Source organism: Pelophylax lessonae (genome assembly GCF_965119305.1).
Source record: "Pelophylax lessonae genome assembly, chromosome: 5".
NCBI classification, from domain to species: Eukaryota; Metazoa; Chordata; class Amphibia; order Anura; family Ranidae; genus Pelophylax; species Pelophylax lessonae.
This window is the reverse complement of record NC_138772.1, coordinates 510,230,116-510,254,928: the sequence shown is the minus strand read 5'-3', so window position 1 is coordinate 510,254,928 and position 24,813 is coordinate 510,230,116. Positions and strand designations below refer to the sequence as shown.

General features: G+C 45.8%; 1 protein-coding gene across 1 annotated transcript in view; it reads right to left on the bottom strand.

Annotated features, from left to right (window-relative positions):
- TAF2 (TATA-box binding protein associated factor 2) overlaps window positions 1–24,813 on the bottom strand; it is a 209,330-nt gene that overhangs the window by 157,955 nt on the left and 26,562 nt on the right. The window contains exons 4-7 of the mRNA XM_082258212.1: window positions 19,021–19,139; window positions 18,782–18,923; window positions 4,089–4,320; window positions 69–253 (exon numbers count right to left, since the gene is read on the bottom strand). Coding sequence (XP_082114338.1) covers window positions 69–253; window positions 4,089–4,320; window positions 18,782–18,923; window positions 19,021–19,139 — 678 coding nt within the window. The remainder of the gene's footprint in view (window positions 1–68; window positions 254–4,088; window positions 4,321–18,781; window positions 18,924–19,020; window positions 19,140–24,813) is intronic.

The window sequence follows — 24,813 nt, the reverse complement described above, 5'->3', positions numbered from 1 at the left end:
ATCCGCAATAGCGCAGGCGGTAGTAGGTTAAATCAGCATTAAAACAGTGTAGATTTTCAATTACGTACCTAAAGATACTCATAGATGCATAGGCAGTAACTTCCATGTAAGCTTCATCGACAAACACTGTCTTGAAGCAGGAATACGGGTAGCGGCAAGTGAGGATCTCCTCATAAAACTCAAACACCTCATGGAGGTAGGAGGTTGTGTGCTTCAGAAGGGGTAGTAACTGAGGCAGGCAAAAGTGAGTGACCTAAAAAAAAAAAAAAAAAGGAACAATAGTGAAGTCAATGCAGAGATCAAGACAGTTCAAGAGCCATGTTACCCCACCTTAATTCACAGCTCGATCATCCACTGAAATAGATAACTAGATTTTTTTTGCTCATGGTAAAATCCTTTTCTTGGAGTCCACTGAAGGACACAGGGAATCTTTCACCTTCAGGGTATACTGCCATCTACTGGGAGGATGGGTCCCTTGCTAACAAAAAAAAAAAAATGCAGGCCAGCTCAGGATAACGACTCCCACCATCAGCATACCTCGGTTAAAGTACTACTAAAGCTAATTCTTTGCATTAAAGTAAAAAACATTTTCTATTTCTCTGCATCCCCCCCATGTGAAGGGGAAGAGAGGGGAGAATAGATCCAGCACTTTGCATAGCTGCAATTCTTCTCCCCTTTCTTCCTCTTTATACAGCACTCCTGCTGTTGTCAACCAATGCAGTGAGGAGGAAGTCCCACTGTGTAAGTCTATGGAACAAAGCTCCACAGACGCACAGCTCGGGAGCGCACAGACACTGTGTGCCTCCAAAGCAAGCGGCTTGCTATGGGCACACACGAAAAAGAGGAGGGGCCAAGATTGTCGCCAGGGGACCCAAGAAGGGGAGGATCAGGGAATCTCTGTGCAATACCACTGCACAGAGCAGGTGAGTAAGGAGCCAGGATTGTCGCCAGGGCACCCGAGAAGGGGAGGATAAGGGAATCTCTGTGCAATACCACTGCACAGAGCAGGTGAGTAAGGAGCCAGGATTGTCACCAGGGCACCCGAGAAGGGGAGGATAAGGGAATCTCTGTGCAATACCACTGCACAGAGCAGGTGAGTAAGGAGCCAGGATTGTCGCCAGGGGACCCGAGAAGGGGAGGATCAGGGAATCTCTGCAATACCACTGCACAGAGCAGGTGAGTAAGGAGCCAGGATTGTCGCCAGGGCACCCGAGAAGGGGAGGATAAGGGAATCTCTGTGCAATACCACTGCACAGAGCAGGTGAGTATAACATATTTGTTATTTTAATATAAAAAGAAAAAAAAAAGGGGGGGGGGGTTGGGGATGAGTCCCTCAACAGACTCCTCCAAGAAAAGGATTTTAGGGCAAGAACAAAAGATTATATTTTCTCTCAACCATGAAGGGACACAAGAAGTCTTTCACCTTCGGAAACGTCCAAAAGCTGTCTGAATATTGTGCAACACAGGAAACAAACTTTAAAAGGCCCAAAACGATCAATAGGAAAAAAAAAAAAAAAAAAATGGAGGCCTGTCCACAGCTCAAGAGCTGCCCAAAGGATCCGACACCCAAAGCTGGCATCAGATGAGGCCACAATCGCCACCAGGTAGTAAGAATGTAGACTGAATGGCAGCCTTACATTGGAAAACTATGCTAATGCCAGAAAGATCAAGGAACACTCATATAGACGGAAGTATTTCTTTGCAAGTTTGAAAAGGATGAAACCAAACCTTACACCATAAACTTGAAAGCTGAATTATCCAAACCACTCAGGATGGTTCAACCAGAAACTGAGTCACCCAACATTCAGGATTACCATAAGGCAGGGGTCTTCAAACTATGGCCCTCCAGTTGTTCAGGAACTACAATTACCATCATGTCCAGTCATGTCTGTGAATGTCAGAGTTTTACAATGCCTCATGGGATGTGTAGTTCCACAACAGCTGGGAGGGCCGTAGTTTGAAGATCCCTGTCATAAGGCAATCTGTGGCTGTGAGGTACTGAGATAGAGACTCACATACTGCACAGCAGGCTAACAAGGAAGAGAACTGTAGACAGACATAATAATCACGGTCTGTGCTCAGTCCCCCAGCATTAACCCCTTCCGCTGTAAGAACCGGTGGAAAGCAGGATCGCTTTCCACATCTCAGAAATTAGCACTAAGCCCTCATTCACATTGACTGTGGCCTTGAAATTGTGCAACTTCATCTGAAATCGTCATTTCAAAGCCGCATGTCAGTGCAACTACGGGTGTTACTCGGAAGAAATCTGTGCAGCTTCATGCACAGATGTCTATGCAAGTCGCACCCGAAATCACCAAAAGTAGTGCAGGAACTACTTTTTCAAATTGATGCGGCACCGTAAAATCTGCGTCGCACTGATTTGAAGTGAGACTGTGGGCAATAGGGTGCGACTTGCCATGCGATTTGACCTATGTCTCATTCTAGACTTGGAAAGCTATTTGCAGCTAACTTGTCACCAGAACAGTGTCAGGAAAGTTCCTGACACAGAACCCAGTGCCTGAAGATCATTAACAGGCTGGCCCCCCAAGTCTTGTCCTGCGGGGTCTGGACGTGGTAATCCAAAAGCCAAGCTGAGGACGGCTGAGCCACCTAGCTGTAGCAAAGAGATCCGCTCTAGCATCGACAAAGAGAAACGTCTTCATTGAAGCACAAATGTTAAAAATAAATTATGCCAACAAAGTTAGGTTGGACTTTTCTCAGCAGAGCTGAAGAAAAGACATTCATCCTCCTAAGGCACTAGCAAAAACTAAGGCATGCTGGTAGTGGGAGGGGTTATAATGAGCCACCACAGTTTTTTGTTTGGTAGTGTTCAGTCCTTCTAAAAGTGGCAGTATAACCCTAAGGTCAAAGATTTAAATGTTCCCTCAATGGATGAGAAAGTAAAAAAAGTCTATAATTTAAAGAGGTTGTAAACCCCTTTTGTTTACATTTACCTATAGGTAAGCCTACATTAAGGCTTACCTATAGGTGCTATAAATATCTCCTAAACATGCACCGTTTAGGAGATATTTACAGTGCATGCAGCCCATGACGTCATCGGCGCATGCGCTCTGAAGGAACGGCAACCCGTGCCACCCGTGCCGTTCCTTCAGATCCCAGTGCCGTGAACGGTGGCTCCCGCGCGCATGCGCGTGATGTAATGTGAGGACGAGATCCAGGAAGCAGGACGGCCGGACATGTCGGCTGTCCTGTCGGCACTGCGGGGGCTTCGTTTTTAGGTAAGTACTTCATAATGAGCTAGTATGTGATGCATACTAGCTCATTATGTCTTTGTCTTTACAGGTTTTTTTTTTTTTTTTCACATTTTTTAAACGGGTTTACTTCCTCTTTAAGCAAACAGTTTGTGAAGCTACAACTCAGAAACGTCTCATTCATAAGTGACAGAGGGTAGAAAGGGCATCAAGCAGAAGATGGATTATGGCATGCTGGAGTACAGGTGCATTCCATGCTTCTTTAACAATGGGTTGCAGCGCCAAAAATAACAGCAACCTATTGAAATGCTGTTCATGCGATACAACATACAGTAAATCTCCCATTTTACCACACATTACTTCAAAGTGAAAAAGTGATTGGGCTTTTAAAGTGATATTAAAAGTTCAATTTAACTAAAATAATAAACGTGGTTTTGCACAGAGCAGCCCCAATTCCCCTCTTCTTGGGTCCCCCACCAGCGCTCCTGACTCCTCCTCCTTTGAGTGCCCCTACAGCAAGCTGCTTGCTATGGGGCACTCGCATGTGCCTGCTCTCAGGCCCCGTCCCCTGCTCTTTCTTCACTGGCTGCGATTTAGAGCTACAGGAGCCAATGGGTGTCTGAGTTGTGTCTGAGCCAATGAGCAAGGAGAGAGTCTTGGCTCTCGTGCACATCACTGGATCGAGGTTAGGCTCAAGCATGTATAAGAGTGGGGGGCTGGGAGCTGCATTCAGAAAGTTTTTTACCTTAATGCAGAGAATGCATTAGTGTAAAAAAATCTTTCTGCCTTTAGAACAACTTTAATGTTAAAACAACTGCAGCAGGTCTACTAACGTACAATAATATTTTAGCAACAGATCAAGTAGCATATTCATACCTCATGCATGTAAGGATCCACAAGAATCTCAAAAGGGCCGACAGCCAGAGAAATGTTAGGAGATGCGGTTGGAATAGCGAGTGTGTAGTGGAAGGTCTTCTTCCTCATGTCGGGGGTGTAAACAGTTTCCACAAGATCACCATTGGACACAGCCACCATGGAGGCATCAACTGTGAACTCCAACTTCCATGTGCATAGCTCTGAATAGGAGTCCACACACGGGAACCAAAACCTAACAGCAAGAGAATAAATACAGTGCTCAGAATTCAACCCAGAAGAAGACCGCAGCTGTGTAGACTTTTCAGAAGTCATCAGCAGAGAGACTATCTGCGAGTGGACAATGCTGGAGAAAAGGTAACTACTGCATTGAAAACCAGTATTTTTTTTTTTTTTTTTTTTAATTTTGGGGCAATTTACTTATTAAATCATTTGTAAAAATGAAGTTCTGTTTAAAGTATATGTAAACCCTCACCTTGTAAAACAACCCATCAGCACAGACAGAAAACTGACCACGCTGTGATCTCATGCCTAGTACGACCAGTTTTTAATAGGAAAGCAGAGGGACTGGCAGGATCACCAGCGATTTCACACAAAAGGAGCAATACAAAGAACATGAGACATTTTTATACAAGTACATGGTACAGCAGGCACATATCAGGAATATGAAATGCTGGGTTAACATTTAACCCTTTCACTGCCAGGTGCGTACAGACCTACAGCACTGCTTGCAGCTGGCCAAGTCCGTACCCTGTGCACGTGAAGCTGGGGCTTGGTAAACATGTGTATACCAGAGCCCTCCCTGCAGTACAGTGGACACAGGCAGCGGTCACTACCGATCGTTCCTGTGTCCAACTAACAGCTGATCATAGTAAACCGAGTGTTTACTATGTCAGACTGTCAGTTTATAAATAAATGAGGAGTCTCTATACAGACTCCATATTTCATTCATGTAAAGTGGTGCAGAGAAAGGGACTTTCCTGACGCATCATGCCAGCACACACTGGTTTGTGACTCCGCTCCCACAACCTGATGGGACCGATTAGCTATAAAATTCCTTGAAGGCGAGACCCCACAGCATTTGCTTTTTTTCCTCACCTGACAGGATGGATGGATGGATACGCATATTCCCCTTACCACACTTCCCCCCCCCCCCCCCAGCCAGGTTAAGCCTTTCCTGGATGGAAGCCCTATCCTGTACAGTCTCTAATACAGCCAAATGGAAGGAACCCCAATCTGGTGGTCTCGGGGGAATTTGGACGCCTGTTTTGCTTACAAGCCTTAAATAGGCTTACATTTCTGCAGGGGTCCTCCGGTAGGCTTTCCACTCTCCTGCACGGTGTTTTCTCTATCACTCTGGGCATTGTAGTCCCACAGATCGATGGGGTTTGTTTAAAGATGGCAGCCGCTCGTTTCTGCCACTTCCACATAGGCTCGACCAGAAGTGATGTCAGCAGGCACCCAGTTCGCCCTTATCCAAGATGACGCTGGATGCCGCAAATCGCTACTGCGCATGCGCGATGACATCACTTCCGCCGCGACAGTTCCACAGATCAAAGAAGCGAATGGCTGGGAGGAGATAAAAGAAACACCACGTAAAATCAGGAAATACTTCCCGAACCTAAAGAACGAACCGGAGTCCTTTCCATTCATTGATGAATTAGAGGGCCTTATCAAGGACGAATGGCAGAAGGCAGACAAAAAAACTAGTCTCAATAATAGGATAGCAAAATTATACCCGTCTAAAGAACCCAATGTGAATCCATGAATTTATGCACCGGTCGATTACTCTTCTCTGATGCGATTAGCCAGACATGTAACTCTGCCCATAGAAGACGCAGTTACCTTCAGGGATGTACTCGACTGTAAAATTGACCTTGACCCAAAGAGAGCATACTCAGCAGCAAGCGATGCCTGCAGACCAGCGATCGCCTCAGCAGCGGTCGGTAGAAAGATTTCAGGATGGACCTCCAGGGTTAAAAAGTAACTGCGGGAAGGGGCGGACCAGGAAAAAAAACGATATCCTCTCTTTAGGAACTCAAGCTGGCTGGAGATTTTGTGGCAGAAGCGTCAGTAGACATCATTATGTCATCTGCTAGGGCCATGTTGGCTTCAGTAATATCAAGAAGGGCCTTGAGGCTAAAGCCCTGGATGGCTGATACAGCGTCCAAAACGAACTGGTGTAAAATACCATACGATGGGATCAATCTATTCGGGTCAAAACTAGATTGTGCCACATCAAAAGTGACAGGTGAAAAATTGGGCCTGATTCCCTCCAACAGAAGAAAAAAACCTCAAGGAGGCCCATCTTTAAAACTCAACCTTTCAGAAAGATACAAGGATGCAAAATCCTATAGACCTGGAAGAGAGTTCAAGAGGAAATGGAGAAATACTCAGTCTTCCTTTCTCTGGCTGCAAAAGTCAAAACCCTCCTCATTAACGGATCAGCAGAAGTCCTTTTGAAGGCGAGCCCGTCCAACCTGTAAAAGGTGGAAGCCAGACTCAAGCTATTCGTACAAGTTTGGGCTGATCATATAACAGACCCCTGGACAATTTCCACCATTCAATTCCTTCACACATGGAAATTCAAAAGCAGACTTACAAAAGACCATTTCCAACCAACCAGATTACCAACAATAATGGAAAAAAGAAGATTGTTACTGAAAGATGTGTTGGATCTACTTCAAAAACAAGCAATCATAGAAGATTCCGGTGAACCAGAAAGGGATGGGATTTTATTCTTTACTATTCCTGGTTAGAAAATAAAAATGGGAGATCTTCGACCAGTCCTGGATTTGAACAATCTCAACAAAAAGATTCAGGTCAAATCCTTCAAAATGGAGAATCTTCAGTCAATCGTACTTGCAATAAATTTAGGAGAATGGATGCGGTCTATACAGGGAGTGCAGAATTATTAGGCAAATGAGTATTTTGACCACATCATCCTCTTTATGCATGTTGTCTTACTCCAAGCTGTATAGGCTCGAAAGCCTACTACCAATTAAGCATATTAGGTGATGTGCATCTCTGTAATGAGAAGGGGTGTGGTCTAATGACATCAACACCCTATATCAGGTGTGCATAATTATTAGGCAACTTCCTTTCCTTGGGCAAAATGGGTCAAAAGAAGGACTTGACAGGCTCAAAAAAGTCAAAAATAGTGAGATATCTTGCAGAGGGATGCAGCACTCTTAAAATTGCAAAGCTTCTGAAGCGTGATCATCGAACAATCAAGCATTTCATTCAAAATAGTCAACAGGGTCGCAAGAAGCATGTGGAAAAACCAAGGCGCAAAATAACAGCCCATGAACTGAGAAAAGTCAAGCGTGCAGCTGCCAAGATGCCACTTGCCACCAGTTTGGCCATATTTCAGAGCTGCAACATCACTGGAGTGCCCAAAAGCACAAGGTGTGCAATACTCAGAGACATGGCCAAGGTAAGAAAGGCTGAAAGACGACCACCACTGAACAAGACACACAAGCTGAAACGTCAAGACTGGGCCAAGAAATATCTCAAGACTGATTTTCCAAAGGTTTTATGGACTGATGAAATGAGAGTGAGTCTTGATGGGCCAGATGGATGGGCCCGTGGCTGGATTGGTAAAGGGCAGAGAGCTCCAGTCCGACTCAGACGCCAGCAAGGTGGAGGTGGAGTACCGGTTTGGGCTGGTATCATCAAAGATGAGCTTGTGGGGCCTTTTCGGGTTGAGGATGGAGTCAAGCTTAACTCCCAGTCCTACTGCCAGTTTCTGGAAGACACCTTCTTCAAGCAGTGGTACAGGAAGAAGTCTGCATCCTTCAAGAAAAACATGATTTTCATGCAGGACAATGCTCCATCACACGCGTCCAAGTACTCCACAGCGTGGCTGGCAAGAAAGGGTATAAAAGAAGAAAAGCTAATGACATGGCCTCCTTGTTCACCTGATCTGAACCCCATTGAGAACCTGTGGTCCATCATCAAATGTGAGATTTACAAGGAGGGAAAACAGTACACCTCTCTGAACAGTGTCTGGGAGGCTGTGGTTGCTGCTGCACGCACTGTTGATGGTGAACAGATCAAAACACTGACAGAATCCATGGATGGCAGGCTTTTGAGTGTCCTTGCAAAGAAAGGTGGCTATATTGGTCACTGATTTGTTTTTGTTTTTGAATGTCAGAAATGTATATTTGTGAATGTTGAGATGTTATATTGGTTTCACTGGTAAAAATAAATAATTGAAATGGGTATACTGTATATTTGATTTTTGTTAAGTTGCCTAATAATTACGCACAGTAATAGTCACCTGCACACACAGATATCCCCCTAAAATAGCTAAAACTAAAAACAAACTAAAAACTACTTCCAAAAATAGTCAGCTTTGATATTAATGAGTTTTTTGGGTTCATTGAGAACATGGTTGTTGTTCAATAATAAAATTAATCCTCAAAAATACTCATTTGCCTAATAATTCTGCACTCCCTGTAGATTTATGGGACGGTTATCTACACATTTCTATACATCCCATCTTTCAGAGATTTCTCAGTTTTTGCAGTAGACAACCAAAACTTCCAGTTTCAAAGCTTGCCATTCGGAATCTCCACTGCTCCAAGAACCTTTACAAAGATGCTATTACCAGTTATTGCCTAAGGGGGAGAGGATTAGGAGTTCACCACTACTTGGATGACTTCCTCCTTCTGGCCAACGGTCTGAAAAGCCTCATATGACATCAGAAGATACTGATCACCACACTTCAACAATTCGGTTGGGTAATAAATTGGGGGTAAAAGCAATCTTTAGCATTCCCAGAAGATGATTTTCCTGGGTACAGAACTGGACACGGAGGCGAATATAACAGTACCCCCCAAAAGAAGGTAGACTGTATAATTCAAAAAACGAAGCGACTGCTAACAGCAAATTCTCTACCAGCCAGAGTTTGCATGAGAGTCAATGGCACACAAGGATACTGCAAAATTCCTTTCTAATGCAGTGGGATAGAGCATTGATGCTACAGAAGATTTATATTCACTGGATGGTGAAGCAATTCATATGGTGGTGGACACATGTTCACAACCTCAAGAGACACCAGCATATAGTTCCACACCGGCATATAGTTAATCCACATTCGGAAATAGTACCATTGGACGCCAGTCTGGAAGGATGGGGAGCTTACTATCAAGACCAAGCGGCCTAGGGACAATGTGCTCCCAGAAGCACAGAACATTTTAGCCGACAACCTGAGCAGGGACTTTGTGTCAAACAAAGAATGGTCCCTGAGTCAGCAAGACTTCTCCCTTCTGACCAAGACTTGGGGAACTCCAGAGATCGACCTGGCAGAAACACTTGCGAATGCCAAGTGTCTGAGATACCTCGCAAGAACCTTTTAGCCCTCAGCCAAGGGAGTAGCCTGCCTTCACCACCCTTGGGATTTCCAGCTGGGCTGCATCTTTCCCCCAACACCTCTGATCGCAAGTTTCCAATCCAGACTGAGGAGATTGGCATCAACAGTTATAGCAGTAATCCCCTTTTGGCCGAGGAGACCGTGGTTCACGACCCTTCTGTAACTGAGTATAGAGAGCCCATTGCTTCTACCAGTTATGCCAGACCTTCAAGGCTGATTCCTACACCCAGCTCCAGAGACACTGCACTTGATGGCATGGAAGTTGAAAGGAATAGACTACTAGAACAAGGCTGTTCTTGGGAAGTTATATCCACATTGCTTCAAGCCAGGAAAAACACTAACAGCATATATATGGAAGAATATGGGTAAAATTAATCTCTTTTGTTCAGGAAAAAGAATGGAATTTATTGTCTACAGTAATATCGCAAATCCTGGATTTTCTCCAATCAGGTTTAGAGAGAGGCTTCGGCTTAAGCTCAAGCACACTAAAATTACAAGTTTCTGCATTATCTGCCAAAAGAGGCATAGAATGTGCTTTGCCCCCCTCATCATTCAATTCATGAGGGCGAGCTTGAAAATCAGACCTCCAAGGAAACCAACATTTCCCACCTGGAACCGGACGGTAGTTCTGGAGGCACTTTCTGGTCTACCCTTTCACCCGGCTGACTCCGCTTCCTTATGGGACTTGACACTGAAGATAACCTTTCTCATCGCCATAACCTCGGCAAAAAGCGTTTGAGATGCAAGCATTACTAAGGAACCCTACTTGGTCTTTTACCCAGATAGGGTAATCTTAAGACCTTCTTTATTCCCAAAGTAGCGTCTACCTTTCACTTCAATCAAGACATAAGCCTACCAACGTTTCTCAACAATCAGGACGAAACCACATCCTTTGGACATAAAAACTACTATCAATAATTATCTTTCAGCCACAAGCTCCTTCAGGAAGACAGACTACCCCTTATGGTCTCAGGAAAGATCAAAAATCATCAATACGCACAATAGCATAATTTTTGTTAAAACCATAAAAAAAGGCATACTCCGTCCAACAACTTCCGATACCGGACGGTCTCAAGGCTCATTCTACTAGGGCAGCGGCAACATCCTGGGCTGCATATTGCATAGTGTCTCCTGAAACTATATGCAAAGCAGCAACCTGGTCATCAAGAAACACATTTATGTCACACTATAAAGTGGATTTTGCTCAGTTAACAACTGTGGAATTCGGAAGATCGGTTGTTCAAGCCAATTCTTTGGTTTCATGTTACTAAATAATATTTGCTAGCACCCACCAGATTGGCGAGTTATTTCCCAGTGTGTGCTGCCATAATGCGTCAGGAAAAAACGGAAAATTGTATACTCACCCTTCCGTAACTTTCCTTTCCTGACTTATCTTCATGGCAGCACATAAATCCCACCCTTTCTTAGGTAATATATACAGAGAATGCTGTGGGGTCTCTCCTTCAAAAGTGTATAGCTAACCAATCCTATCAGGTTGTGGGGGCGGAGTCACAACCCAGTGTGTGCTGCCATGAAGATGCGTCAGAAAAATAAAATTATGGAAAGGTGAGTTTACAATTTTCCGTTTTCTTAAATCCCTTTCTCTGTCTCAAAAAAGAGCTATTGGGGGTCTGTTTAGACCTCCGATATCTCCCCAAAGATGTTGACTAATAATGATTTTAGTGCATTTTTAGTGAAAATAGCGATATGATGAACATTTACACAATTATTGCGGGGCCCAAAAAATCAATAGCACTCTTTTTTTATTCTACAGGTCATGTGCTTTCAGAAAATGTCTGGTTTGAGGGCCGGTTCACACTGGTGCGATGCCAGACATCGCATGTGATTCGCACAGCATTGCTATGCAGATCACATGTGATATCTATGCGATGTGAATTTGCATCGCATTCGGACCAAACTGGTACAGGACCCTTTTTTTTTGTCCGTACCAGAATCAGATCCCATGAGTGTTTAAACCCAGGCAATTAGATTCCTGTCCGAATTCACAGTTTGCACTGCAATCTGCAAACTGATCTGGGGGTGTCATTAACTTTGTATTGACACCCGCAGCAGTTCGCAGAGGGCAGTGTGAACTGCCGGCGATGCAGGGGCGATGCGGGAGCCCGCGCTGGATTCACAGGGTTTCCCGCATCGCACCAGTGTGAACCGAGCCTGAGGGGACTTTTCAAATTCTGAAAGCTTTAAGTTAAAAAAATGGTAACATCTGGATTTTTTGAATAAATAGTTTTTATTTACACTTTTGCGTAAATTCAGTTTTTACCATTCCACAAAAGGGTGCAGTTTAAAATGCACAAATATTTGGTATTTATTAACTTATTAAAGTTTTAACTTTTATATTTAGTAGGATTTGCACATTTTGCCATGTACTTTTAATGATTTTAGCGTATTTTTAGTGAAAATATTGGTTTGATAAACATTTGCGCAAATATCGCAGTGCCATAAAAATCAGTAGCACCTTCCTTTTATTCTACTGGCCATGTGCTTACAGAAAATATATGGTTTGGGGGGGGGGGGGGGGTCTTTTTTAAACTCTGAAAGCTGTAAGTGAAAACCTCCAGATTTTTAGAGAAATTTTAGCGTACGTCCGATTTTCACTATTTCTCAAAAAGGTGCAATTTAAAATGTACAAATATTTGTTATTTCCTAACTCAATACAGGTTTAGTTTATATATTTAGAAGGAACTTAGCAGGGATTTTGTAAAATTTGCTGTGTTTGTATCTGCTAAAAAAATGGATTTTTGTAAGAACGTACCGTAAAATCCTTTTCTCTTAAGCTCATTGACAGACGTAGTCTTCTTGATTCTCAAGAGCTGGGTTATGTTGTCTCCGCAGGAGTAGGACTAGGCAGAATGACAAAACGTTCTGGCTCCACCCTAGGGGGCAGTCCCTGAGGGTATATCCTCCCTCTCTCTGCTACAGGGAATCAGTTCTGTTTAAAGCAGTACAGAGAATTTAACCCAACCCAACTCAATGATAGAGGGGCGGGTACTACGTCTGTCAATGAGCTTAAGAGAAAAGGATTTTACGGTAAGTTCTTACAAAAATCCATTTTTCTCTATCGCTCATTGACAGACGTAGTCTTCTTGATTCTCAAGAGCTGGGACATCCAGAAGCAGTGCCACAAATGAGGGGTGGGATTGACAAAATCAAATCCAATCTAGTAGGCCCAACCGGTGCCAAACTAGAAGTTTTAAAGGCTCATTGTAAACAAAGAATGAGACTAAAAGAAAAAATTTTCCAACGGAAAAAAACCCTCGAGGTAGACCACTGGTCTCCTCAAATTGCGGCCTGCAAAACCTTGCGGCCAAATGAGGCATCAGACGATGCCATTACATCAACTTTATAATGTTTAGAGAAGGTATGCACCGACGACCAGGTAGCCGCCTTGCACACCTGGACCACTGACGCCTGATGGCGAAAGGCCCATGACGCACTAAGTGCCCGAGTGGAGTGCGCCTTAACAGGGAACGGGGGCTCCCGACCCTTAATAGAATAAGCCTGTACTACCGTCTGTCTGATCCATCTGGAAATGGTCGCGGCAGATGCAGGCAACCCCTTTTTGGGTCCATCTGGAATCACAAAAAGTGAATCCGTCTTGCGAAACGAGTCTGTCGTTTTCAAGTATACCCTGATCGCCCGGACCACATCCAAGGAGTGTAACGCAAACTCCCGAGGATGACTGGGCTTAGGACACAGGGAAGGTAATACAATCTCTTCATTCAGATGAAATTCTGAAACCACTTTTGGTAGGAAGGATGGATTCGGACGAAGAACCACCTTATCTCTATGAACCACCAGATATGGTGAACGACAAGATAATGCGGCCAGTTCTGACACCCTGCGTGCAGAAGTAATAGCCACCAAGAAGGCCACCTTCTGGGACAACGTGGGTAGAGGAATCTCCCTAATATCTTCAAAGGGAGGTTTCTGAAGAACCGACAACACTAAATTAAGATCCCAGGGGGGTAACGGCGCGTGCACTGGCGGAGCCAGATGTCGCACCCCCTGGATGAAATTCCGCACCAAGGAATGAGTAGCCAAAGGCTTCTGAAAGAAGATAGCTAATGCTGAGACCTGACCCTTGATAGTACTCAAGGCCAGTTTCTGCTCAACCCCTTGTTGCAGAAAAGCCAATATTCGACTAATCGAATAAGACCGAGGACGGAACCCCAAAGGTTCACACCATGCAATGTAGGACTTCCATGTGCGATGATAAATCTTTCTGGAAGTCGCTTTCCTTGCTTCAACTAGAGTAGGAATAACTGAAGCTGACAAACCTTTGTCCTTTAGCACCTGGGTCTCAATAGCCAGGCCGTTAAAGCCAGCGATCGTAAAGCAGGATGGAAGATCGGTCCCTGAGACAGTAGATCCTCCCTGAGAGGAAGTCTCCATGGGACGTCCGCCACCAGTCTGACCATGTCGGCGTACCAAGCTCGACGAGGCCAGTCCGGAGCTACCAGGATTACTGGGATTCCTTCCTCCTCTACCCTGCGAAGAAGTCTTGGCAGTAACGCGAGAGGAGGGAAGGCATATATTAGCTGGTATTGCCCCCACGGGGCGATCAGTGCATCTGCGGTTTCTGCTAGAGGATCGCGGGAGCGAGCCACGAATCTCTGAACTTTCCTGTTGAATCGTGATGCCAACAGATCCACATCCGGGGTGCCCCACCGTAGGCACAACTGGTGGAAAACGTCTGGATGGAGGGACCATTCCCCCTGATCCAGGGTCTGACGGCTGAGATAATCTGCCTGCCAATTCTCCACCCCCGGAATGAACACCGCAGAGATTGCTGGAACAAATCGTTCCGCCCAGCGAAGAATGCAAGCCACTTCTTTGGCCGCTCGGACACTCTTGGTGCCCCCCTGATGATTGACATAAGCCACGGCCGTGGCATTGTCCGACTGGATCTGAACCGGGCTGCCCTGGAGCTGCTCGGTCCAGTGAATCAGACAAAGTCTGATCGCTCTCAGTTCCAATACATTTATCGGTAACCTGGATTCTTCCGGGGACCAAAGTCCCTGGACAGATAACTGACCGAGAATTCCTCCCCATCCGGATAGACTGGCATCCGTGGTCACTATCGTCCAATATATTGGCAGAAATGACTTTCCCTGGCTGAGCATTGGAGACCGAAGCCACCAAACCAGAGACTCTCTGGTCTGTTTGCTCAATCGGATCTGATTGTCCAGGGATTCCGGATTCCGATTCCATCTGAGAAGAATCTCTTGCTGAAGAATTCGGGTATGGGACTGGGCAAATGGGACTGCTTCGAATGAAGCCACCATCAACCCCAGAACCCTCATGCAAGTCCGAAGGGAAGACCAGCTGTTGGACAGTAACAACTGGACTGCTGATTGAATCTTTCGGAGTTTCCCTACCGGAAGGAAAACTCTTGTCCTGACTGTGTCTAGAATTAGACCCAGATATTCGAGCCTCTGGGTGGGAACCAGAAATGACTTTTGCTGGTTCACCAGCCACCCGAATTCCTGTAAAGAAATCATAGTAATTTCTATGTTTTGTAGCAAGGTCTGAGGAGACTCTGCATGAAGCAGAAGATCGTCTAGGTAACCTAGAATCGATATACCTCTTTGGCGCAGAAGTGCCAACATTGGGGCCAACACCTTTGTGAAGACCCGCGGAGCCGTGGCGAGACCGAAAGGTAACGCCACAAACTGATAGTGGTTCTCCTCTACGGAAAAGCGTAGAAAACGCTGATGTCCTGCGAAAATGGGAATGTGAAGATAGGCGTCCTTGATGTCTATGGACGCTAGGACATCCCCTGGATGCAGGAAGGCTGCTACCGTGCGAATGGACTCCATTCTGAATCTTCTTATGTTGACGAAAGAATTGAGCGCTCTTAAGTCCAGAATTGGACGCACTTTGCCCTCTTTCCTGGGTATTGTAAACAGGTTTGAATAAAACCCTTGAAACCGTTCTGTCCAAGGAACGTGGACTACCACTCCTTGTTGTAGTAGATCTGTGACTGCTCTCCGCAGATCTTCTAGACGATCCGGAGATAGTCGGATATTGGAAGGGAAGAATCGCGCCGGTGGGAGAGATCGAAACTCGATCTTGTACCCTGACTTTATGACTTCGCAAACCCATTTGTCCGGGATTCTGGAAAGCCATGGATCCGGGAACCGGCGAAGACGTCCCCCCACCCCAGTTATGGGTGGGGGCGCACCTTCAGGCTTTGGATGGTTTATCTTCAGGTCTGGAGGGGGCGGGCTTTTGCTTGCCCGACCAACGACCCCTGACGCCTCCTGCAGGAGCTTTGGAGGACTTAGTTTTTTCACCCGCTAGACGAAAAAACCTCTTGTGAGCAGAAAAAGAAGGCCCTCGTCTTTGACGAGTTCCTCTACCCTTAAAATTTTGCGGTAAAAAGGTGCTTTTTCCACCGGTGAGATCCTTAATGATCTCATCTAAGTTGGCTCCAAATAGACGCTCTCCTGAAAAGGGGATATTAGCCAATGCTTTTTTGGAACCTTGGTCGGCTAACCAACCTTTTAGCCACAGTGTACGCCTGAGAACCACTGGTGAGACTGATGCTCGCGCCATTAATGGAGTGGCGTCTAACGCCGCATCACACACAAACTGTAACCCCTGTATCATTTGTTCCAACAAATCTGATACCGCCTGAGGGACTTCTTCTAAGTCCCGGCGTAACCACTTGGTCCATTCAGTTACAGCCTGCGAAACCAGACCAATAGCAATTATTGGCCTGAAAGCTGATCCAATCAAGGAAAACATGGTGCGAGACATAGCTTCTATCTTGCGATCCATTGGATCTTTAAAAGACGGAGCGTCTTCTAAAGGAATAACCGTGGCTTTATTCAATCTAGCAATAGGTGAATCCACCACAGGTGGTTCTGTCCATTTCTTAATAAGGGTTTCCTCAAACGGATAACGCCTGTCAATGCGTTTAGAAATATTAAAAGTGCGTTTTGGCAGACGCCATTCTTCATCGATTGGATTGCCAAAACATTTGGGCAATGGAAAAACCTTTGCTACTTTGATGCGCTTTTTAGTCCCAAAGGGGATCTCAGTTTCAGCTATTTCTGATGGAATACCCTGTAACCTTAAAGTCTCTTGAACAGATACAATGAGTGCGTTTACCAACGCTTCCTCTCGGGCTATGGCGGATGCCGAAACATCCTCCTCACTGTCTGAAGAGACAGGACCCGAGACACCAATACCAGATGAAGTACCTGCAACTGCAGAAATAGGCTCAGAGTCTGAATCCGAGGTTTCAGATAATAAGGGGTTAGGCGGGGGTCGCTTTCTTGCGCCCTGTCCCTGACAAGCCACTTCCACCCGGGACACAAAAGTTTCCATAATAGCTGACAAAGATTCAATTGTCAATGGGGTGCTGGAGGATCCCGCAGACCCCTCGAGGGGATCCGGAGGAGATACATGAGTGGCAGGGTCCATGTTAATACAGGACACTTTTGCCAGCAAAAACAAAAAAACTTTTTCTCTTTTTTTTTTTTTTTTTTTTCTTTTTGTGTGTCTCCCCCTAGCGCAATAGCGCCCCTCAGAGTACCTGCTTCTCGATCCCAGAGAGAGAGAGAGGGACCCCCAAGGCTCACCAACCGATGCAGTGCAGTTTCCAACAAACTGCAGCCAGCGTCTGTCTTACACAGACTGGAAGGAGCCGTTTGCTTTTTCCCGGGCAGAAGGCGTGGCTCCGCCCCCTGTGTACGCCTTCCGGCGTTCCCAGCCCTCCACGAGGAAGCTGGGCTCACAAAACATGGCCGCCCCCATAGAAGAGACATAAGACTCCAAAAACATGGCGGCCGGCGTGACCTGAGGACATATATGCATTCGGTCTACGGCAAAATGGCGGCGGACCGCCGATATCGTCTTCCCAGCACATCCACCTGCACTCTGCTGAGAGGTGACATATGGATCTACAGAGATACACTGCACATAAGGTAGGATTATACCTCCTATGTCTGCTGTAATGTTACAGTCTGCTGGGTAGAGTGTTAGCTCTTGAACCAAGTCCACTTCCCACAAACACATGCTGTATTACAAGGGGGACTTGTAAGTATCAGATATATACTGACCATATATGGAGGGGCCCATAATATATACTGCCTCATAATGAGGAAAAAAGGGAACGTTTACTCACCATACCGAACCGACAGGCACCCTCTCTTCACAATACCCTCTCCACCGGGGTGGGGGTTTGTGGACGCCTCGACTCTCTGGGCCTGGCGTCCAAGCGAGCTTTTAACTCGCAAAGTCAGTCCCTTTACTGGGACTCCATCGCGGCCGACTCAGCGCACTGGTCTGCACGCGCTTTTAGGCAGAAACCGGGGTGACCACTGGATCTCAACATCCAGCCCGTCGCCCGGCCCCGCATACTTACTTGAATATGTCGCGGCCGACCAAGCGCAATGCCATGGTCTGCACGCGCTCGTAGGCCGGCTGGGGTGACCACAAGTGTCGCCCAGTCCGGCATTTTTGCTTGAAGATCTCACAGGAAAAAAAACACTGGAGAAAACTACCTAAAAAATGTCTTTTTCTTAAAGAAAAAAGTCTTGCCAGGACCAAAAGATCCCAGCAAGGAACTTAGGTCCTTACTCCTGACTAGACAGAAAAAAACTGATTCCCTGTAGCAGAGAGAGGGAGGATATACCCTCAGGGACTGCCCCCTAGGGTGGAGCCAGAACGTTTTGTCATTCTGCCTAGTCCTACTCCTGCGGAGACAACATAACCCAGCTCTTGAGAATCAAGAAGACTACGTCTGTCAATGAGCGATAGAGAAATCATTACTGTATACCCTAAGACCCCGTTCACACTGGGGCGAGCCGACCTTGCCGGGCGACCTGTGTAATCGCGGTGCGCAGCTCGCACCACGACCTCAGAGCGGCCGGCACGGACTTCATATAATTTAAGTCAATGCAGGTCGCTCCGGGTCGCCCCAAAGAAGCTCCGGACCCTTTTTCTAAGTCGGAGCGACTTGTGTCGCTCCTATTAGAACGGGTCCACAGCTTCTCTATGGCAGGCGACCTACGGCGACCTGTCAGGCGACCAGGTCGCCTGACAGGTCGCCCCAGTGTGAACCGGCTCTTAAAATCAGTAGCACCTTATTTGTATTCTACTGGTCATGTGCTTTCAGAAAAAATATGCATGGGGGGGGGAGCTTTAACAAACTCAGAAAGCTGTAAGGGAAAAATAAAAAAGCAACGGAAAAATTGCAAAAATGGCCTGGCCAGCTGTGTGCAAAAGTGGAGCACAGGGCCTGGCAGCGAAATTCAATGTGATGCCAGCCAACAGGACTACGGCTTACCTGGTGGAGTTCTGGTATCCATAGGAAAAGACATGAGCCCCTCTCTCTGCCATACTACCTTCCACATTGGGAACAACAAAATGAAGGCCGCCTTTCGGCTGGTCCAGGGAGAACTCAATGTACACCTTCAGCACTTTTAACTCTGCAGAAAGAAAAAAAAAAATACACAAACAATAATAATAAATTATTAGTCAGGCACAGGCATACCACAACAGCAAAATAGTCGTAATGTAGATTACCGTCAACATGTTTCCACAATTCTGATGGTACTTTGATGCAGAGTTCACCATTTCCAGCATCAGGGTCAACTGCACTGACAGCTGCCGCATACGCATTGGAAAAATAATTTAGATTTCGTCTAAAGAGAAAAGAAAACAATCAGAATTAAAATGTAAAAAGTATATGTAAAACTTTATTCATATAGCTAATCGTGTTTTTTCAGTGTAGATGAACTAGTTACTCAGCCTCAGTTGTAATATCACAGACACAATGTAAAAGACAGTTAAAATCCCACAGAAAAATTGGATGAGAATACAAACTCCAAATAGACAGGATTTCTAAAGATATCCGACTCCAGGACTTCAAGAACACATGACCAAACAGTACTAAAATCACCACGCAGTCTGATGTCCAAAACAAATTGTAGACATTGGCATGTTATACATAATGTCTCTCCCTCTCCCTCTCTCTCCCTCTCTCAAACAAGGTCCATAAAGACATGGATAAGCGAGTTTGGGGTGGAGGAACTTGACTGGCCTTCATAGAACACCTTTGGATGAATCAAATCGGAGGCTGCGAGCCAGGCATTCTCGTCCAACATCAGTGCCTGACCTCACAAATGCGCTTCTGGAAGAATGGTCAAACGTTCCCATAGACACACTCCTAAACCTTGTGGACAGCCTTCCCAGAAGAGTTGAAGCTGCTATAGCTGCAAAGTTTGGGTCAACTCAATATTAAAACACTACGGACTAAGACTGGGACACCATTAAAGTTCATGAGTGTGTAAAGGCATGTGTCCCAATACTTTTGATAAAATAGTGTATGACATACCCGATCGATGCGGCTGAAAATCACTGAAGTAGACACTGCTACTCTAATGATCTCCAGCAACGTCAATGTCCCATGCTAAGCAGCCATACATTGTGAATACAGGGGATCGGCCACTCAGGCACCATTCAGAGAATGCTTTGCTTTTTTTTTTTAATTACTGCAAATCATTCTCTGATTGGACAAGATGGATGTGATGTCACCATCCTGCCTCTCCACCTCATCCAATAAGAGAACGCTTGCATTCATTCGGAAAACACAAAGCATGCTCTGAATGGAGCCTGTGCTGAGTGGCGGACCCCCTGTATGCACAAAGCATCAGGCTGGCCGCTCAGATCATTAGAGTAGCGGTGTCTACTTCAGTGATTTTCAGCTTCCAGCAGCATCGGCCAAGTATGTCAAATACATAGTTAAAAGGACACTGGTCTAGATTTGTAATGAGTGGCCATTACTTTTTGGATGAAAAGGGGTGAGTCTTTTTTGAAAGATTGTTTACTTTATTCAAACGCTTTGTATGTCATATTCATAAGGCAATCAAATGTCAATAAATTATATACAGTAACCCCCGCTCCATCGCGGTTCAGTTTTTGCGGTCCCGGTATATTGCGTTTTTTTTTTGTAATGTTATTTTACTATATAAATCAATAAAAATGAAATATTTTTGTGTTTTCCATAGCTCTTGCTCTGTCTCTCAGTATCTTTTATGTGTTTAAATGAGTTTCTATTGTTTTAAAAGTGTGTTTAAAGACCTAAAAAATGCTTTTACACGTACAGTGACAGTAAAAAACATGCCTATAATGCATTTTAATAGGGTTTTTCTATTTCGCGGATTTTCACTTTTCGCAGCTGGGTCCGGAACGTAACCCCCGCAATGGAGGGGGGTTTACTGTATATTCATTGCATGCAAACTTGTGTGCATATTTATGGAGAGGGGATCCATAGATTTCATTAGATTCTTCAAGTGGTAGTAAAGTCTGTTCTGCCACTTTTACCTACAGGTAAGCGAATAATAAAGCTTACCTGTAGGTAAAATGAATATGTGCACAGTTTAGGAGATATTCCAATGACTAGCAGCCGGTGACATCGGCAGGGCATGACCACTGCGCTCTCAAAGGACATCATGCCGCCATTGAAATAGCCAGGGCCTACAATCCAGGAAGGAAGACCAGGTGAAAATGGAAGCCCTGTCAATGGTGACAGCACGCTGCTGGAGGGCTTCGTTTTCCAAGTGATTCTTTCATAATGGGCTAGTATGCGATGACATTTCATTGCAGGACAACCAGAAGGTTTTTATTTTATTTTTTAATTAGGATTTACTACCGCTTTAATGGGGTCCATGACTCAAAAAAGGTTAAGAACACTGCGTCACATAACAACCAGAGCCATACCTGTACGTCGCTAGATACCGGGACAATGCCTGACAATCCCGGTACTGGTTTTTAGAGCAGATGGTTGGCTCCTTGCTAAAGCAAATTTAGCAGCTAACTAGCTACCAGATTGCTTTTGCAAGCAGTTGGATGGGGGCGTCCCTCCCCTCCCGCCACCTTCCATGGCTTTACTAGGATCTCCTGACACACCACCGGCTAATCGGAGAGCCGAACAAAGACCAGATCGGCTTTGTACGATGTTTGGATATGAAAACCCAGAAGCGATAACCTGACATTACTTCCAGTTTACCTGCATGCCAACGGGACCATTTTCGAAAATCAAAAGCATTCGAACAAACAGATCTTGGTGTGATCAAATGCTTTTAAGGGCAGAAGAGGGATTTGTGGTCTTATAGACCCCAGATCACTCCATATAGAGTACCCGTCACATGCCTATTGCCGTTCACAAGGGATGTTTAAACGACGCGTGAGAGCAATAAATGTGATATTAATAAAAAGAAAAAGTGAAAAGTGACGATGTAAAAATAAAACGAAATAATATTTTTTTTTAAATGCCGCCGTCCCCAGGTGCTTGTGCGCATGTGTCGGTCTTGCACTCAAACAAACCTCGATCATCCCACACGTGAGGTATCACCATGATCATGGGCATTATTTCTTAAACCCGACCTCCTGTATAAGTCTAATCGGTTTGTCGCATGGGCATGCGTAATTTTAAAGCATGATATGACTTGTATCCATTTACTCCTTGAAACATCATCTATTATATTTTACCAAAATAATTGGGTTATGCATTGTGTTTTCTCTATCGCTCATTGACAGACGTAGTCTTCTTGATTCTCAAGAGCTGGGTTATGTTGTCTCCGCAGGAGTAGGACTAGGCAGAATGACAAAAACGTTCTGGCTCCACCCTAGGGGGCAGTCCCTGAGGGTATATCCTCCCTCTCTCTGCTACAGGGAATCAGTTTTTTTCTGTCTAGTCAGGAGTAAGGACCTAAGTTCCTTGCTGGGATCTTTTGGTCCTGGCAAGACTTTTTTTCTTTAAGAAAAAGACATTTTTTTAGGTAGTTTTTCTCCAGTGTTTTTTTCCTGTGAGATCTTCAAGCAAAGATGCCGGACTGGGCGACACTTGTGGTCACCCCAGCCGGCCTACGAGCGCGTGCAGACCAGGCATTGCGCTTGGTCGGCCGCGACATATTCAAGTAAGTATGCGGGGCCGGGCGACGGGCTGGATGTGAGATCCAGTGGTCACCCCGGTCTCTGCCTAAAAAGCGCGTGCAGACCAGTGCGCTGAGTCGGCCGCGACGGAGTCCCAGTTAAGGGACTGACTTTGCGAGTTAAAAGCTCGCTTGGACGCCAGGACCAGAGAGTCGAGGCGTCCACAAACCCCCACCTCGGTGGAGAGGGTATTATGAAGAGAGGGTGCCTGTCGGTTCGGTATGGTGAGTAAAACGTTCCCTTTTTTCCTCATTTATGAGGCAGTATATATTATGGGCCCCTCCATATATGGTCAGTATATATCTGACACTTACAAGTCCCCCTTGTAATACAGCATGTGTTTGTGGGAAGTGGACTTGGTTCAAGAGCTAGCACTCTACCCAGCAGACTGTAACATTACAGCAAACATAGGAGGTATAATACTACCTTATGTGCAGTGTATCTCTGTAGATCCATATGTCACCTCTCAGCAGAGTGCAGGTGGATGTGCTGGGAAGACGATATCGGCGGTCCGCCGCCATTTTGCCGTAGACCGAATGCATGTATGTCCTCAGGTCACGCCGGCCGCCATGTTTTTGGAGTCTTATGTCTCTTCTATGGGGGCGGCCATGTTTTGTGAGCCCAGCGTCCTCGTGGAGGGCTGGGAACGCCGGAAGGCGTACACAGGGGGCGGAGCCACGCCTTCTGCCCGGGAAAAAGCAAACAGCTCCTTCCAGTCTGTGTAAGACAGACGCTGGCTGCAGTTTGTTGGAAACTGCTCTGCATCGGTTGGTGAGCCTTGGGGGTCCCTCTCTCTCTCTCTGGGATCGAGAAGCAGGTACTCTGAGGGGCGCTATTGCGCTAGGGGGAGACACACAAAAAAAAAAAAAAAAAAAGAAGTTTTTTGTTTATTGCTGGCAAAAGTGTTCTGTATTAACATGGACCCTGCCACTCATGTATCTCCTCCGGATCCCCTCGAGGGGTCTGCGGGATCCTCCAGCACCCCATTGACAATTGAATCTTTGTCAGCCATTATGGAAACTTTTGTGTCCCGGGTGGAAGTGGCTTGTCAGGGACAGGGCGCAAGAAAGCGACCCCCGCCTAACCCCTTATTATCTGAAACCTCGGATTCAGACTCTGAGCCTATTTCTGCAGTTGCAGGTACTTCATCTGGTATTGGTGTCTCGGGTCCTGTCTCTTCAGACAGTGAGGAGGATGTTTCGGCATCAGCCATAGCCCGAGAGGAAGCGTTGGTAAACGCACTTATTGTATCTGTTCAAGAGACTTTAAGGTTACAGGGTATTCCATCAGAAATAGCTGAAACTGAGATCCCTTTTGGGACTAAAAAGCGCATCAAAGTGGCAAAGGTTTTTCCATTGCCCAAATGTTTTGGCAATCCAATCGATGAAGAATGGCGTCTGCCAAAACGCACTTTTAATATTTCCAAACGCATTGACAGGCGTTATCCGTTTGAGGAAACCCTTATTAAGAAATGGACAGAACCACCTGTGGTGGATTCACCAATTGCTAGATTGAATAAAGCCACGGTTATTCCTTTGGAAGACGCTCCGTCTTTTAAAGATCCAGTGGATCGCAAGATAGAAGCTATGTCTCGCACCATGTTTTCATTGATTGGATCAGCTTTCAGGCCAATAATTGCTATTGGTCTGGTTTCGCAGGCTGTAACTGAATGGACCAAGTGGTTACGCCGGGACTTAGAAGAAGTCCCTCAGGCGGTATCAGATTTGTTGGAACAAATGATACAGGGGTTACAGTTTGTATGTGATGCGGCGTTAGACGCCACTCCATTAATGGCGCGAGCATCAGTCTCAGCAGTGGTTCTCAGGCGCACACTGTGGCTAAAAGGTTGGATAGCCGACCAAGGTTCCAAGAAAGCATTGGCTAATATCCCCTTTTCAGGAGAACGTCTATTTGGAGCCAACTTAGATGAGATCATTAAGGATCTCACCGGCGGAAAAAGCACCTTTTTACCGCAAAATTTTAAAGGTAGAGGAACTCGTCAAAGACGAGGGCCTTCTTTTTCTGCTCACAAGAGGTTTTTTCGTCCAGCGGGTGAAAAAACTAAGTCCTCCAAGCCTCCTGCAGGAGGCATCAGGGGTCGTTGGTCGGGCAAGCAAAAGCCCGCCCCCTCCAGACCTGAAGATAAACCATCCAAAGCCTGAAGGTGCGCCCCCACCCATAACTGGGGTGGGGGGACGTCTTCGCCGGTTCCCGGATCCATGGCTTTCCAGAATCCCGGACAAATGGGTTTGCGAAGTCATAAAGTCAGGGTACAAGATCGAGTTTCGATCTCTCCCACCGGCGCGATTCTTCCCTTCCAATATCCGACTATCTCCGGATCGTCTAGAAGATCTGCGGAGAGCAGTCACAGATCTACTACAA